The sequence below is a fragment of the Chiloscyllium plagiosum genome, unplaced genomic scaffold (assembly GCF_037043375.1).
Source record: "Chiloscyllium plagiosum isolate Xiang-an unplaced genomic scaffold, Cpla_swu_hap1 HiC_scaffold_32, whole genome shotgun sequence".
Taxonomy (NCBI): domain Eukaryota; kingdom Metazoa; phylum Chordata; class Chondrichthyes; order Orectolobiformes; family Hemiscylliidae; genus Chiloscyllium; species Chiloscyllium plagiosum.
The window spans coordinates 45873651-45892241 of record NW_028270170.1 but is presented as its reverse complement, the minus strand read 5'-3'; the positions used below and the strand labels follow the sequence as shown (position 1 = coordinate 45892241).

The following is an 18591-nucleotide window of genomic DNA, read 5'->3' as shown; positions in this document are numbered from 1 at the left end:
CTGTGACCAGTGGAGTGCCACAAGGATCAGTGCTGGGTCCTCTACTTTTTTTCATTTACATAAATGATTTGGATGCGAGCATAAGAGGTACAGTTAGTAAGTTTGCAGATGACACCAAAACTGGAGGTGTAGTGTACAGCGAAGAAGGTTACCTCAGATTACAACAGGATCTGGATCAGATGGGTCAATGGGCTGAGAAGTGGCAGATGGAGTTTAATTCAGATAAATGTGAGGTGCTGCATTTTGGGAAAGCAAATCTTAGCAGGACTTATACACTTAATGGTAAGGTCCTAGGAAGTGTTGCTGAACAAAGAGACCTTGGAGTGCAGGTTCATAGCTCCTTGAAAGTGGAGTTGCAGGTCGATAGAATAGTGAAGGCGGCGTTTGGTATGCTTTCCTTTATTGGTCAGAGTATTGAGTACAGGAGTTGGGATGTCATGTTGCGGCTGTACAGGACATTGGTTAGGCCACTGTTGGAATATTGCGTGCAATTCTGGTCTCCTTCCTGTTGGAAAGATGTTGTGAAACTTGAAAGGGTTCAGAAAAGATTTACAAGGATGTTGCCAGGGTTGGAGGATTTGAGCTATGGGGAGAGGCTGAACAGGCTGGGGCTGTTTTCCCTGGAGTGTTGGAAGCTGAGGGATGACCTTACAGAGGTTTACAAAATTATGAGGGGCATGGATAGGGTGAATAGATAAAGTCTTTTCCCTGGGGTGGGGGGGAGTCCAGAACTAGAGGGCATAGGTTTAGAGAGAGGGGAAACATATAAAAGGGACCTAAGGGGCAACATTTTCACGCAGTGGGTGGTACAAGTATGGAATGAGCTGCCAGAGGAAGTGGTGGAAGCTGGTACAACTGCAACATTTAAGAGGCATTTGGATGGGTATATGAATAGGAAGGATTTGGAGGGATATGGGCTGGGTGCTGGCAGGTGGGACTAGATTGGGTTGGGATATGTGATCGGCATGGATGGGTTGGACTGAAGGGTCTGTTTCCATGCTGTACATCTCTATCACTCTATGACTAGTACTTCGCTCTGGCCAGAATGTCCGGGGTTGAACTTAGAACTGTACAGCCCTCTATACTGCGCTGACCTTTTATCCTATTTGAACTAACCTGCAGACCCTTCATTTTACTATCAGCCATGTGCATATCCAAGATTCGCTTAAATGTCCCTAATATATCTGACTCTACTATATCACTGCATTCCACGCACCCACCAGTCTCCGAGTAAAGAATCTACCTCTGACATCTCCCCTATATTTTCCACCAATCACCTTAAAATTATGCCTCCTCATGATAGACATTTCCACCCTGGGAAAACAAAAGTCTCTAGCTATCTTCTTTATCTCTGCCTCTCATCATCTTGTACACCTCTATCAAGTCACCCCTCATCCTTCTTCGCTCCAATGAGAAAAGCCCGAGCTCCCTCAACCTTTCTTCATAAGACATGCCCTCCAGTCCAGGCAGCATCCTGGTGAATCTCCTCTGCACCCTCTCTAAAGTTTTCACATTCTTCCTATAATGAGGTAACCAGAACTGAACAAAATATTCCAAATGTGGTCTAACCAAGACTTTATTGAGCTGCAGCGTAACCTCGCAGCTCTGAAACTCAATCCCCCTACTAATGAAAGCCAATGCACCATAAGCTTTCTGAACACTCAATCAACTTGGGTGGCAACTTTAAAGGATCTATGAATGTGGACCCAGGATCCCTCTGTTCCTCCACACTGCCAAGAATCCTGCCTTTAACCCTGTAATCTGTATTCAAATTCAATCTTCCAAAATGAATCACTTCACACTTTTCCAGGTTGAACTCCATCTCTCATTTCATGTCATTGGCAAATTTACTGACCCACACTTCTACTTCCTCATCCAAGTCATTTATAAAATTCACAAAGAGCAGAGCTCCAAAACAGATCCCTCCAGAACACCACTGGTCACAGAGCTCCAGGCTGAAATCTTTCCATCTACCACCACTCTGTCTTTTATGGGCTGGCCAATTCTGTATCTAGACAGACAAATTTCCCTGTATCCCATGCCTCCTTACTTTCTGAATGAGCCTACCATGGGGAACCTTATCAAATGCCTTGCTAAAATTCATATACACCACATCGATTGCTCAACCTTCAATGTGTTTTGTCACATCCTCAAAGAATTCAATAAGACTTGTGAGGCATGACCTGTCTATCACAGAAATATGCTGACGATCTCTAATCAAACTATTTTCCAAATAATCATAAATCCTGTCTCAGAATCCTCTCCAATAATTTGCCCACCACCGATGTCAGACTGACTGGTCTGTAATTTCCAGGATTATCCCTATTCCCTTTCTTGAAGGAGAGAATAACATTTGCCACCCTCCAATCATCTAGTACTACCCCAGTGGACAGGGAGAACGCAAAGATCATCAACAAAGGCGCGGCAATCTCTTCCTTCATTTCCTGTAGTAACCTTGGGTATATCCCGTCTGAGCAATGGGATTTATCTGTCCTCAAGTTTTTCAAATTTTCAGCACATCCTCCTTAACATTAACCTGTTCAAGCATATTTGCCTGTTTCATTAAGGGCCTCTCCTACCTCCTCCAACTCCAGGCACAAGTTCCCTCCATTATCCCTGACTGGCACTCCCCTCACTCTGGCCATCCTCTTGTTCCTCACACAAGTGTAGGATGCCTTGAGGTTTTCCTTAATCCTACCTGCCAAGGCTTTTTCATGCCCCTTTCCAGCTCTCCTAAGTCCTTTCTTCAGTTCCTTAGGGCGATCCTGTAACCCTCGCGAGCCTTGTCTGATCCTTGCCTCCTCAACCTTAAGTAAGCTTCCTTCTTCCTCTTGACTAGTTCCACATCTCTTTTCAAGGGTTTCTTGACACTACTATCCCTTCCTTGCCTTAGTGGGACAAACCTATCCAGCACTCGCAGCAAGTGCTTCCGAAACAACCTCCACATTTCTGCTGTGCTTTTCCCTGAGAATATCTGCTCCCAATTTATGCTCCATAGTTCCTGCCCCCCTAATAGCATTGTAATTCCCACTCTCCCAATTAAATACTTGCCTATACTGTCTGCTCCTATCCCCCTCTATGACTACAGTAAAGGTCGGGAGCTGTGATCACTATCACCAAAATGCTCTCCCACTGAGAAATCTGACACCTGACCTGGTTTGTTGCCTCGTACCAAATTCGGCCTATCTACATACTGAGTCAGGATTCCTTCCTGGACACACCTGATGAAATGTGCTCCATCTAAACTATTTGCACAAAGGTGTTTCCAATCAATATTGGGGAAGTTGATGTCACCCATGACTACAGCCTTGTTACTTCTGCACCTTTCCAAAATCTGCCTCTCAATCTGCTCTTCCGTGTCTCTGTTGCAATTGGGGGAGTCTACAGAAAACTCCCAATAAAGTGACTGCTTCCTTACTGTTTCTGACTTCCACCCATACTGACTCAGGAGACAAATCATCTTTGACAACCTTCCTTTTTGCAGCTGTGATACTATACCTGATTAGCAATGTCACTCCCCCACCTATTTTACCTCCCCCATTATTCATTTTGAAATACCTAAACCGTGGAACATCCAACAACCATTCCTGTTCCTGTGATATCCAAGTATCCCTAATGGTCCCTTATTCCTGACACTTCTTGTGCCAATATAGACACACTTCTACCCATCACACTGATGGGTTTACCTATCAATTGTCTATTCTTCCTTACAGACTCTCTGCATGCTGTAGCTGCCTGTTCACCAGCTACCACATCCTCTGATGCTCCAGTTCGGGTTCCCATTCCCTTGCCAAACTAGTTTAAACACTTCTGAAGAGCTTAAGCAAACCTCCCGCCCAGGATGTTGGTACCCCTCAAGTCCAGGTCCAGGGGATTTATCCGCCTTAATATGTTTTAAGGCTGCAAACACCTCTTCTCTGCTACGTATACAGTCCAAAACATCCCCACTTGTTTCCCTTATTTCCTTAGCATCATTAGGGATCATCCTCAGTAAACACGGAGGAGAATTATTCATTAAAAATCTCCCCAATCTCCTGTGGCTCAACAAATAAATGGCCATGCTGATCTTTAAGGGGAACCCTTTTACTCTTAAAATAGCCATAGAACCTCTTGGGATTATCTTTAACCTTAACTGCCAATCCATTTTATATCCTCTTTTTGCTTCCTGATTTCTCGCCTAAATGTGCTGCTACACTTTTTATATCATCGAGGGATTTACTTGAGCCTAACAGCTTAAACCCAATGCATGCTTTCTTCCCATTCCTGACCAGAGCCTCAATATCTCTCGTCAGCCAGAGATCCTAAACCTGCCAGCTTTTCCCTTCATCCTAACATGGACATACTGCTAGATCCTGCCCAATGGCCCCAAAATTGGCCCTGCTCCAGTTTAGCACATAACCTGTGGACTTATCCTATCTTTATTCATAACTAGGTTAAAACGAAAAGAGTTATGGTCACTGGACCCAAATTGCTCTCTAACACTTCAGTCACTTGCCCAATTTTGTTTCCTAAGAGGAGGTCCAGTGTTGCACCCTCCCAAATAGGGCCCGCTACATATTGATTTATGAAACCTTGTTGCACACATTTGCCAAATTCCATTCCATCCAGGCCTTTTATGTACTGGGCAGCCCAGTCAATACAGGGGAAATTCAAACCTCCTACCAATACTTGTCTATTATTCCTACAGATGAAGTAAATAGGCTGGATTTTATTGCAGACTTTGTGATCCTAATGCTGGGGCCAAATGCGGTGTCAAGCTCGTACTTGCTGTAAGTGGTCCATTAACACAAGCCAACCAGAGATGCTCTTCTAACTGGTTGCCCCAGAGTTCCATGTTCTATTATAGCCCTCTATATTGGTTCATTGCATATTTAATAAAAGAAACCATGGCCACAGCTGATAGACCATCAACGTACACAGACATTGCACGACCATGGCCAATTAGCTCAGCAGATCCACACTGGTCTGCAATGCAATGTACACTCCTTGCCCTGTACGCTGCCAGCATTCTAGCAATGGGCTCCAGCTACATCAGGGGTCTGACAGTCATCTGCAAAGTGCTCTCAAAGTGATCTAATTGGTTATCTGCCATTTGTGCCAAGACAGCAGCCACTTTTCCAAGAAACCTCTGTTCTGAAGTAAGGCCAGAGGCAGGAACACGCAGGAAATCATCATGCCAGCCGGTAGTTAGAAACTGCTGTCGTGCCTGCTTCCATTTCTTTGGTAAAATCCAATTTAATGTTTCAGGCTTGGCCATTCACCACAATAATTAACTTGATGTCTTCTTTCACAGATTCTGACTGACCTGTTGCTTAGGTTTGCAACACTTTCAACTTTGGCTTTAATGGAGAGTGATCCTTACCTTATTTCAAGTATTTCTGTTGCAGATTTGTATAGGAGAGTTTTTTTTTAAAATTAATACCTCAGCCTTAACATTCAAGGACAAACTTTTACAGAGTAAAGAACAATTATTTCATAACTCAAAAATCTTTGAACTTTGAGAAGCCACTGCATGCAAAGCTCTGTTTCTAATTGATACTGCATTAGCTATCTGCACTGCAGAGGCAGAACCCAACTAGAGTAGCATTGTTGATGGTACCTGTTGACAAAGTTCTCTGGTTGGACAAACAATCACACCAATCGGCCCATCCCCAGGCTCCAGCTCCCTCTGGTCCATGATGTGAATCAACATTGGCCAGATAAATGCTGCGGTTTTACCACTCCCAGTTTTGGCAATTCCGATCATGTCTCTGCCACTCAGCGCAATGGGGACGCCCTGTGTTCAAACATACATATATAGTTAGCACTGTGCAGTTAACCTTTTTCTAAGAATCCTGTAAATTAAGATTGTAAGAAATTGAAGGCTTTTGTTATCAATTTTGGTTCGTATGGATGAGGAGATGTGCCAGTCAATCAAACACGCTATTTCAGACATCTAGTGTTAGTATCAAGCATTATCTAGCCTGGAGAACATAGTGAAAAACACAGCAAAGTTTACTCTACTGTGCACCAACCTTATCACACAGTTCAATTAAAATAACAGCCGTTGCTCCAACATTTTCAATGACACTGCTCAATTTGTTCCAAGTAACATTACAGTAGAGACATTTTTAATCCTGAGCTCAGGAGAAAGTGAGGTCTGCAGATGCTGGAGATCAAAGTTGAAACTTTATTGCTGGAACAGCACAGCAGTCAGGCAGCATCCAGGGAACAGGAGGTTCGACGTTTCGGGCACAGGCCCTTCTTCAGGAATGAGCAGAGAGTGTTCAGCAGGAGAAGATAAAAGGTAGGGAGGAGGGACTTGGAGGAGGGGCGTTGGAAATGTGATAGGTGGAAAGAGGTCAAGGTGAGGGTGATAGGTCGGAGTAGGATGGAGGCGGAGAGGTCAAGAAGAAGACTGCAGGTCAGGAAGGCGGTGCCGGGCTGGAGGGATTCGGCTGAGACAAGGTGGGGGGAGGGGGGATGAAGAAACTGGTGAAGTCCAAGTTCATCCCCTGTGGTTGGAGGGTTCCCAGTCGGAAGATAAGACGCTCCTCCTCCGACCGTCGCGTTGTTGTGGTTTGGCGGTGGATGAGTCCAATGACCTGCATATCCTCGGTGGAGTGGGAGGGGGAGTTGAAATGCTGTGCTACAGGGTGGTTGGGTTGGTTCGTCCGGGTGGCCCAGAGGTGCTCTCTGAATCGCTCCGCAAGTAGGCGGCCTGTCTCCCCAATATAGAGGAGGCCACACCGGCTGCAGTGGATGCAGTAGATGATGTGGGTGGAGGTGCAGGTGAATCTGTGGCGGATATGGAAGTTTCCTTTGGGGCCTTGGAGAGAAGTGAGGGGGGAGGTGTGGGCGCAAGTGTTGCACCTCCTGCGGTTGCAAGGGAAGGTGCCGGGAGTGGAGGTTGGGTCGGTGGGGGGTGTGGATCTGACAAGGGAGTCGCGGAGGGAGTGGTCTCTACGGAAAGCTGATAGGGGAGGGGAGGGAAATATATCCTTGGTGCTGGGGTCTGTTTGGAGGTGGCGGAAGTGACGGCGGATGATGCGCTGTACATGGAGATTGGTGGGGTGGTAGGTGAGGACCAGTGGGGTTCTGTCCTGGTGGCGGTTGGAGGGGCGGGGCTCAAGGGCGGAGGAGCGGGAAGTGGAGGATATGCGGTGGAGGGCACCGTCGACCACGTCGGGGGGGAAATTGCGGTCCTTGAAGAAGGAGGCCATCTGTGTTGTACGTATTTTGAACTGGTCCTCCTGGGAGCAGATGCGGCGGAGACGAAGGAATTGGGAGAATGGGATGGCGTTTTTACAGGGGGCAGGATGGGAGGAGGTGTAGTCCAGGTAGCTGTGGGAGTCGGTTGGTTTGTAGTAGATGTCCGTGTTGATTCGGTCGCCTGAGATAGAAACAGAAAGGTCTAGGAAGGGGAGGGAGGAGTCCGAGACTGTCCAGGTGAATTTGAGGTCGGGGTGGAAGGTGTTAGTGTAGTGGATGAACTGTTCAACCTCCTCGTGGGAGCACGAGGTAGAGCCGATACAGTCATCAATGTAGCGAAGGAAAAGATGGGGGGTGGGGCCAGTGTAGTTGCGGAAGATGGATTGTTCCACATACCCTACGAAGAGGCAGGCATAGCTGGGGCCCATGCGGGTGCCCATGGCTATCCACATACCCTACGAAGAGGCAGGCATAGCTGGGGCCCATGCGGGTGCCCATGGCTATCCACATACCCTACGAAGAGGCAGGCATAGCTGGGGCCCATGCGGGTGCCCATGGCTAGATCTCAGACCAACAAGGACAACACTGACAGATGCACTTAATATTTCTGGCATTTTCGGTTTGTATTTCAGATTTCCAGAATTCATATCATTTTGCTTTGTCCTCAAGGTAATCAATTTGAACAAGAATAGATTACATGACTTTAACTTGGAGCAAAGCAATTTTTCAGAATGTAATACTGAAATGACTTGATTGCTAATGAAAATCCATTGGAAGGGGGCAAAAGAGAACCAGATGCTATGCAAAGAATCTATGGGACGACGTAGGAGGTTTTAGCTTCAAGCTCATGGTGGGCGGCACAGTAGTTAGCACTGCTGCCTCACAGCGCCAGAGACCCGGGTTCAATTCCCGCCTCAGGCGACTGACTGTGTGGAGTTTGCACGTTCTCCCCGTGTCTGCGTGAGTTTCCTCCGGGTGCTCCGGTTTCCTCCCACAGTCCAAAGATGTGCAGGTCAGGTGAATTGGCCACGCTAAATTGCCCGTAGTGTTAGGTAAGGGGTAAATGTAGGGGTATGGGTGGGTTGCGCTTCGGCGGGGCGGTGTGGACTTGTTGGGCCGAAGGGCCTGTTTCCACACTGTAAGTAATCTAATCTAAAAAAAAGAAGAGCTTCTAGTTTAGGCAGGTGGATTTTAAAGAGTTAGAATCAACGTCAACACAGTACTGGATGAAGGCAAGTAGAGTGAAAAAGGAAAGCGACGTGGATGTTACTTATGAATTATGAAACTTTAAAGTCTAATTTTATAGTAGAAATGGGCATGATAAAGGGAAAAAATGTTTACTTAAACCAAAAGCTAAAGTAAAAAAATCAGATAAGAATCAGTCAAAATATTTGAAATTAATTGATATAATACATGTTGACTATCATTTATTGGTAAAGAGCAATGTTTCATCTAGCTTGGGCTGCTAAGTCATTCGTAACACTGGCGTCATCTAAGCGCCATAAGTTCCCCTTGATAGGCAATGGCATCACCCCATCACTATCAAGTGGTGGATCCGAGGGATGTCATTAATCAGAAACTGAACGGGACTAGCTATGTAAATACCATGGCTACAAAAGCAGGTAGGAGGCTTGGAATTCTGCAGCAAATAACACCATAAAGACTGGATGTAAGTTTGCTCGCTGAGCTGGAAGTTCATTTCCAGATGTTTCGTCACCCTACAAAGTGGACCTCCGGGCGAAGCACTGTTGATAATTCCTGCTATATTTTATATGTTTGGGTTCAACCCAAACATCTGGAAATGAACCGTCCAGCTCAGTGAGCAAACCTACATCCAGAACCTCAACCTGAGCTACAAATCTTCTTAAAACACCCTAAAGACTGTCCACAAGGGAGTCAGGAGAGAGATGGGATATTTTCCAATTGCCTGGATGAGCATAGCTCATGTTGGATGAAGATTTTTGGGCTCCCTTTTATGCGGACTGCCATTCTATTTTCCCACTCTTTCTTTTCCCATCTTAATTTCAGCTTCACTTCCCTTCTCAATTGATCATAGGTAGTCATTAATATGGAAATGTGATTGTGAACAGTCTCTTATATTTGTAACCTCAGGTATACAAAAAAAGGATGACAAAGTTCTTACCTGACACTGTATTGGCGTTGGTTGTGTATATTCTGACTTTCGGATTTGATGCATTAATTGCTCATCAAAGCCAAAGTGAGCAAAACTACTGCAAGGTTTTGGGGGGTCAGCTCCAGAGACCTGGGGAGGAAAACATTCAATTCTGTTCAATACTGTTCAAAATACCTTATGGCAAACAAATTCCGGTCATCAACTTCAGGACAGACTTGTTTTTAATAGCTGACTTTTCTCTCTTTAATTACTGTAATCTCTTTAAAAACTGTACCTGAAATGTTGAAACAGTGATTGCAGCAAATCAACAATTCCAACATTGCAGACATGTAACTATGCAAAATTACATGGAACTGAATTATCCAGAGAACCATAACAATACAAAGCTTAAAAAGACTGCACTGTGCATATGCGTGGAGTAATCACACTCACTTTACCTAAATACACTGTAGCTGACTTAAAGTACTTCACATCAACATACATTTTAGTAGTAATATAGCACAGCTAATAAGGAGTGGACAGTAAGTGGTTCACATGAAATTGGGCAGTGCTGTTGGAACAGCAAAGTCAAACAACACACATTGAGTTGATTCCCTGTCTGATTGAAACACGGTCTAAAATTTAATGATGGCAACCTTCCTTTCGGTGCAGATGAACACAATGTGATCACTCATTACACAAAGCTAGTGTTATGACATGGGTAAACCCTCCTGCTTAATTTAAAACCAGCAACACAGAAAAGATGTATCCCGCGCAGTAATCTGTAAAAATCCAAGTGGCCAAGAACTATTTAAAGTAAAAATTAACAACTTTATTTCTTAAAGTATAACAGAAAATAATTAACTAACCACTACTTACAATTTCTTCCTCTAACCTATTTTTTTAACCTTCCCTTCTATAATACTAATCCGATAAAATGCCTAATTAAGATTTACAAAACAACACTTATCTCAAAACCATGCAGCTTTTGTGCTTCTATTCGTATCTTCCTATGTCGCCTTTTCTTCTTAGGAATTTCTGCGTTACAGGTTATTGTTCGAGAAAGTACTTTTAAGAGAGCTATTTTTCAAGCAGTCGGATTACAAGCTAGGCTTGACAGTTCTCTTCTCAACTGTTCAATTTTCCACGGTCTTATAGCCCCAAAGCATCGGATTAGGTCAATGGCTTTTAAGATTGTCAATATACTCAATTCAAACTTGATTGGAGTTTGATATGTTTGGGGGTATAGTTTAAACTGACTGGCCTAATTCAAACCTGCTTTTTGTCTCCAGGCAACAAGCTAATTGAGTTGTTCAACCAAGTATCACACTGCCTTATTGAGAATAACTGGTGCTGTGTCCAGTAGTTCTGCTGCTTTTAACTCTCTTAAAATATACCCACATCTTCATAATAGCTAATCAGAGAAACATTCAGTAGATTGATCAGCATCGATCAAATTGCTACCTGAATTCAAAGATTAGGTGCTCACTTCCTTAGGCAGATTCAGCTGATATTTTGAACAACACAAAACAAACTTTTCATTTATCAACTGTTGTCAACATCATACTGCAAAGTATAAACACATAAAATTCTAAACTTACTCTCAAATTCAGTTTCTGCCGGAGTTCAGCTAATGGTATGAGTGAAAGTTTCGCCAACTCTTCATGTTCAATGTAGAAATTCTTCTCAAATGGCTGGTATTCGATCTAAAAGGATTTAGAAGTGACTAGCACCACCTGGTTCATTCCAACATGATATTAAAATTCACAAACAACTAAAATCTGACATTTATCTTTTGCAAAAAAAAAGTTCTCGCATTTCCTCAACGCGATGCAGTTTTCTATCGGTGACCAACAATTCACTAAACATTCACTAATTTGGGGTTAGTTTGCCCAGGGGACTGTGTGGCTAGTTTTTGATACAAAGTGATGCAACAGCACAGGTTCAATTTGCATAACAGCTTAAGTCACACGAATGCTGTCTTCTCAAGCTCGCCCCTGCTTGAGGAATGGTGACCTTCAGGTTAAACTTGCAAACAGTTTCTCTATAATGAGAAAGCAGCTTCTTCTGTGACTATGTCAACTTGCATGTTTTCACTAAATTAAGATTTGATTACCTACAGTGCGGAAACTGGCCCAACCAGTCCACACCGACCCTCCGGAGAATAACCCAGCCAGACTCTGCAAATTGCAGTGAAGAAGGTTACCTCAGAGTACAACAGGATCTTGATCAGATGGGCCAATGGGCTGAGGAGTGGTAGATGGAGTTTAATTTCAATAAATGTGAGGTGCTGCATGATGGAAAGGCAAGTCAGGACAGGACTTATACACCTAATGGGAAGTGTTGGTAAACAAAGAGATCTTGGAGTGCAGGTCCATAGTTCCTTGAAAATGGAGTCTCAGGTAGACAGGATAGTGAAGAAGGCATTTAGAATGCTTTCCTTTATTAGTCAGAGCATTGAGTATAGGAGTTGGGAGGTCATGGTGTAAATGTACAGGACATTGGTTAGGCCACTTTTGGAATATTGTGTGAAATTCTGGTCTTCCTCCTGTTGGAAGGATGTTGTGAAATGTGAAAGGGTTCAGAAAAGATTTACAAGGATAAATCTTACCAGGGTTGGAGGGTTTCTAAAGGGAGAGGCTGAATAGGCTGGGGCTGTTTTCCCTGGAGCGGAGGCTGAAGAGTGACCTTATAGAGGATTATAAAATCATGAGGGGCATCGGTAGGATAAATAGACAATGTCTTTTCCCTGCGGTGAGCGAGTCCAGAACTGGAGGGCATGGATTTAGGGTGAGACGGAAAAATTTAAAAGGGACTTAGGCAGCACCTTTTTCATGCAGAGGGTGGTATGTGTATGGAATGAGCTGCCAGAGGAAGTTGTGGAGAATGGTACAATTGCAACATTTAAAAGGCATCTGGATGGGTATATGAATAGGAAGGGTTTCGAGGGCTATGGGCCAAGTGCTGGCAAATGGGAATCAATTAATTTAGGATATCTGGTCGGCGTGGATGGGTTGGACCACAGGGTCTGTTTCCGTGCTGCACATCTCTATGACTCTATACTTCTTCCATTCATGTCTGTATCATTAATACGAACAGCAAGGGACCCAGCAGTGAACCCTAAAGTATGCCAGTGGTCAAAGGTGTACAGTCACAAAAACACTCTTCAACCATCACCTCTGTCTCCTGCCACAATGAAAATTTTGGCTCTAATTTGCCAAATTGTCTTGTAAGCCATGGGCTCTCAACTTCTTGACCAGTCTCCCATGCGAGACTTTGACATAAGCCTTACTAAAGTCCAGGTACATCCAGACATTATTCACCTCCACAAAATACTCAATTAAACATGTCAGACAGGATTCCCCTCCAATGAAGGTTTGCTGACAATTCTTGATTAATCCTTGCCTGTCCAAATAGAGATTAATTCAGAAGTTTTTTCCAATTGCTTTTCTACTACTGATGTTAGATTCACGGGCCTGTGATTCTGTGCTTTATCCCTATCACCTTGCCTGAATGATATTATCTCTGCCACCTCTTCTGTCCAGAGAGAATATGAAAATTAATGTCAGGCCCCTGCATTATTTTTGTCTCCCACAGCAGCCTGGGATCCATCTCACCTGGGCCTGCAGACCTATCCAATTTCAGTCTGCTAAAACTCATTTGTCTGGCCTTTCAATTGTCATTTGTTCAAGCACATCTTCTTTGATTTCTATACCTACATTAGTCTTCTCAATCTTGAATACAGATGTAAATCAGTAATTTAAAATCTCGTTTATATTTTCTGGCTCCCCACATAGTTTGTTGTTTTGGTCCCTAACTTTTTCCCTGGTTATCCTCTTTCCCCTAATGTACTTAGAAAATGCCTTTGGATTTTCATTTATTTTATCCACCAATGTTTTCTCATGGTTTCTCTTCACTTCTCTAAATTCTTATTTAAGGAACCCCTGTACTCTCTCTATGTACTTCTGGTATTCTGAGCTTTCAGTGTCTACCATAACCTTCTCTTTCTTTTTTTGTCCAATCCAATACATTCCCTTCGATTTAGGTTTCTCCAGAATTTTTGGTCCAATTCTTCACCTTTACAGCAACACAATGGCTTTACACTCTATTTCATTTTTGAAATACTCCTGTTGCTCCCATGTAGATTTTCCAAAAAGTGGCTGTCTCCAGTCCTCTTTGGTCAGATGACATTTTATCATTTGTAAATCATCCTTCCCCCAGCTCAAAACCTTTATTTCCGACCCATCTTTGTCTTTTTCCATGACTACCTTAAACCTTACTTAGTCACTATCACTGCTTTCCCACTAACACTTTTACCACTTTTCAGGTTTCCACTTACCTCAGAATGGTCAATAGGAGGCAATGGATCAATGACTTTTTTTAGTGGAGGAATAGGATTACCATCACTGTCATATTCAATATCATCTTCCTCCTCCTGAATCACACCAGCATTTGGATTTTCAGCCATGTACCGAAAATAGGCTTCCTGCACATAAACGTAATCCACAAGTCAAACTGGAGAGAGAACGTAACACTAACTCAGTGTCCTGAATGCTTCCCCTACCTACATCAATCACCTGGAAAATTCAATACTTTCAAACTTTATTCATAAAGTTGACTGTACATTCAACATAAAAATGAATAGTGTAAAAATTATTTGAAAGGGCACTCACCCTGAAATGACAAGCATTGAAATCAGTAATGTAGTGCCAGTCAACTGCCATAATATTGTTAGCTGTGGTATTGTGATTGAGGGAAGCATTTTCTCCTTGAGTTGTGTGTAATAAAATTAACAACCTGTGCTTTTGTAAGAATGTTGAAACACATACCACACACTCAAAGGCAAATTTCTCACTGGTTTATAGTAAAACCTAAAAATACTTTTATTTACATTATTACCACAACAAAATAACATGTTAATGTTCTGGAATTTCACAGAAAGTAACAATTTGTGATTTATACATGCATATGATAAAATAATTACTCCTGAAATATTTTGACAGGATCAGCCATGCATGTTCAGTATTTTCTGCGTTTTTCCTCTCATTTGTTCTTCCAGCATTGTTTTGTTGTATTGCCCTCACTACTCCAATCTTGTTCCTCATTTCTTAATCAGCTAACCTTGACACCTTTACTCTTACATTTTGGCAGCTCCTCTAACCTTCCCTCAGTATATACATTTTGTTTCCTTCAATGTGTGCATCTTCCCTCTTTCAACCCTATTTGTCTCAATATTTCAGTTACTATTCATCTCATCTCATCATTTCCTCCACTGCAGTCCCAGCATGTTATTGCTTTTTATCACTTTTTTCTCCTCTCTATTGGTTCCTTCTTTTCATCTCAATCTCAGCCTCATCGCAAATCTCCAATTCCTGATCATTTATCCCTCAGGCGTTCCACCGCATACCCTCCAGACTTAGCTTTTCTCTCCACCTCTGTATTCCCTATATATATTCTGCATCTCTTGTTCACTTTCTCTCTTTCCTCACTGTACAAGCATCTCTGTTGCTACTTCAGCAACACTTGCCTCTTTCAATGAGCTGGATCTCATTCAACTATTCCAGGCACACAGGGAAGCATTTCATGGAGTTGTCGAGGGGCCCAACAGCCAGCTGGAGGGTAGGTGACACACCCACTCTCTCCAAGATCATTCCCCGCTTGGGCAGAGAGTGTCCAATTTCCCCTCCCACGTGATCGATGATGCCCTTCAGCACATCTCCACTTCTCGCACCACCACCCTTGAACCCCACCACTACAAAAGCAACAAGGACGAACCACCCCAGTACTCACATTCCACCCCACCAACCTCCGGATATGTTGCATCATCCTCTGCCATTTGTGCCACCTACAAACAGACCCCACCACAAGGGATATATTTCCTTCCCCACCCCTATCTGCATTCTGGAGAGACCATTCCCTCCATGACTCACTTGTTAGGACCATGCCCCCCACAAACCCACCCGCCATTCCTAGCATCTTGCCCTGCCACCGCCAGAAGTGCAAAACCTGCACCCACACCTCCCCGTTCACTCCATCCAAGGCCCCAAAGGATTGTTCCACATCAGGCAGAGATTTACCTGTACTTTCATGCACATCTATTGTGTCCATTGCTCTCAATGTAGTCTCTTCTACACTGAGGAGATAGGATGCCAACTTGCAGAACGTTTCAGAGAACATCTCTGGTATACACACACTAAACAACCCCCATCGCCCTGTGGCTGAACACTTTAACTCCCACTTTAACAAGAACATGCAAGTCCTGGGCATCCTCCACCGCCAAACTCTAGCCACCTGATGCCTGGAGGAAGAACGCCTCATCTTCCACCTTGATACCCTCCAGCCACACGGGAGCAATGTGAACCTCACCAGTTTCCTCATTTCCCATCCCCCAACCTTATCCCAGATTCAACCTTCCAACTCAGCACCACCCTCTTGAACTATCTTACCTGACCATCTTCTTTCCAACCTGTCCGCTTCACCCTCCCCTCTGACCTATCACCTTCCCCCGCCTTCATCTACCTATTGCATTCCTAGCTATCTTCCCCCATCCCCAATCCCCTCAATTTATCTCTCTGCCCCCTTGGGCCACCCCTTCATCCCTGAAGAGCTTGTGCTCGAAATGTCAACTCTCCTGTTCCTTGGACGCTGCCTGGCCAGCTGTGCTTTTCTAGTACCACACTCTTCGATTTTGATCTCCAGCATCTGCAGTCCTCACTTTATCTGACAGTGTCCACTAGGCAGGCCTTCCCCAATATCATGGCACAGAATGAATGTGCTGCCCTCTTGGAGCCATTCAATCAGAAGCTGGCAGCTCTTTTGCTCACCAGTGTCAAATGGAAGGCAGAAACTACAGCAGCCATGATTGAGGAGCAACCCAAGCCAGAGATGCTTCATGGCAGGGGGCACTTTGCAAGATGGCAGGGGAGGAGGGTAGGCAGCATGAATGTGAGTAGCTCTCACCTGGTACCAAACTTTCCAATGCCAGGTCTTTTGATCAGCACCACAGGACAATGTCCCCCTCAGCAGCCTGCAGTTTCAAGTCCTCCTTATTACATTGTAACAGGCCTGCTCACGGCTGGCTTTTTACTTGCAGGAACACGAAGTTCTTTAGTGGTCATTTTTAGACATAAATTGGTAGTTAGGTGCAAGTCCACTCATTGGCCTTCCCACTGAAGAGTTAAGTTTGGCAGAGGTGGGATGCTTGCATGACTCCCTCCCAACTTCAAACATGCCATGAGAGAGGACATAAAATTATCCCTACAACTTTTGAGTCTCATTTGCACACCTTCACTTCCATGCCTTAAATGCCTCTCACCTCTGGCTTGCTCTCTCTACACTGCATCTCTACCTACTCATTTTACATCTCATCGCTCAATTTTATTTTTCTTAAATGTGAATTTATCCCTTTGTCTCGCTTACTCATGTCCCTGCTTATTTCAGTGATCACTGCCTGGTATGTGTGTTCAGATGAGGTTAGGTAGTAAAAACAATACATCCAGCTGAGGGCAATTACTCTACATGATATCAATCAGAAAAAATTACTTTCACTACTATCCTTTGAGAATTTTTTTGATTAAAAAAAATCAGAGTTCATGACAAAACTATGGCATTATAAAAACACAATTATTAAGGATGCTTCTTGAGCTAGTTACACCTACAATCAGACAGATCACCAAAGGCAAATCAGACAGAGTGGCTCATAAAGGATCTATCTTTTACTTGGTACTCCAGAGAGGTAGCACAAGGGGGAAATGCAAACGACATGCATCAACACTTTCATGATACGAAAAGCATAGTTTAGCTTAGTTCACTCATCCCTTTTGCTCTTTGAAAACAGTAGGGCCTGCTAAATGGAAATAAAGCACTAACAACACTGTTTTTGAAAATAAACTAATTGGAGGACAGGAATACCAATAATAACAAAAAAAAAATCAATTTACAAACAGATTCTTACACTGCAGCCTAGAGTTAGCACCAAGTCATTGATATGAAACGGAGTTGATATGTTGAGCTTTTTTCCTCAGTCAGAAAATCCTTTCAGTGATGAGTGGAATTCTGTCAAAGCATCTGGCAGGAGCAATAGTCCATTGACAACATCTGAATCACAAGTGAATTACTAAGAATGTCAATTTAGGGCACCACTAATAACTCGATATTTGTGGTCCAGAGCAGTAGATCCAGATGGAACAGTAAAGCAGAATTCTCTTTAACAATATGGACCTGACTTATTGAAAAACCGCAAGACACAACAAGGTGGAACTAAGCACCTTATGGGAAAGATATGGCTGCATACCATGATTTGATTCAGACCAAAGGCTACAGTGAATGAACAATAATCTGCATTATTTGTTTAAAAGGTTATTTTCAGTATATTCAAAAAAGACAACTCAATAACTCACATGGTCATCTTCCTCTTCAATGTCATCCCTTATACCCCTGCAAAAACAAAGGGAAAAACCAACTCCCTACAAGTGTTCAACAGACCCAACGCAAAGGCAGCAAAGCATGAATGATCACAGTGTGAATACCCAGAAGTTCCTGATTTTTTGAACATCTTTATACATTTTACTCCTGTTTTAAACAGGGAAATATAAGTAATAAATTGGTTCTTCCGCTCAAAATAAAAACTGAAAGAACTGTAGATGCTGTAAATCAGAAACAAAAACAGAAGTTACTGGAAAAGCTCAGCAGGCCTGGCAGCATCTGTAAAGAGAAATCAAAGTTAACGTTTTGGGTCCAGTGACCCTTCCTCAGAACTGACAGTAGCTAGAAAAATGTCAGTTTATATGCAGAAGATAGGTGGGCGGAGGGGGTACAGATTAAACAATAGATCAGGAATAGAGCCCAAAAAGAAAGATGAACAGTTGGACAGAAAATAATCTGGCTGGGAGGGTGAATAGCTGTTAGTTCCTAACAATAGTTAGTGTGTAATGGCAGACTGTTTGATAATAAAGTCTGGTGTGTGTGGTAGGGAGGGGCGACAACATGGGGGAGTTCAGGCCCTAAAATTATTGAACTCTATATTGAGTCCAGAGGGCTGCAGGGCCCTCAAGTGGATAATGAGATGTTTTTCCAGCTTGCTGAGCTTCACTGGAATATTGCAAGTCAGCCCCAAAGAGCCTCCATTAACAGCTACTCACCACCCCAACCGGATCGTCTGTCCATTGTCTGTCCAACTGTTCTTCTCTCTCTTTGGGTTCTATCCCTACCTATCATCTACTCCTTACACCCACCCTATCTTCTGCATTTAAACCAACATTTTCCTAGTTACCATCAGTTCTGAGGAA

At 43.5% G+C, this 18591-nt stretch overlaps 1 protein-coding gene across 2 annotated transcripts in view; it reads right to left on the bottom strand.

The window, feature by feature from the left end:
- ddx42 (DEAD (Asp-Glu-Ala-Asp) box helicase 42) overlaps positions 1–18591 on the bottom strand; it is a 79606-nt gene that overhangs the window by 38675 nt on the left and 22340 nt on the right. Inside the window, exons 5-9 of one of the 2 annotated variants that reach the window (XM_043675348.2) lie at positions 17704–17740; positions 13644–13790; positions 10906–11010; positions 9335–9454; positions 5600–5776 (exon numbers count right to left, since the gene is read on the bottom strand). In XM_043675348.2, coding sequence (XP_043531283.1) covers positions 5600–5776; positions 9335–9454; positions 10906–11010; positions 13644–13790; positions 17704–17740 — 586 coding nt within the window. The remainder of the gene's footprint in view (positions 1–5599; positions 5777–9334; positions 9455–10905; positions 11011–13643; positions 13791–17703; positions 17741–18591) is intronic. The other variant, XM_087977971.1, reaches the window with a different exon arrangement.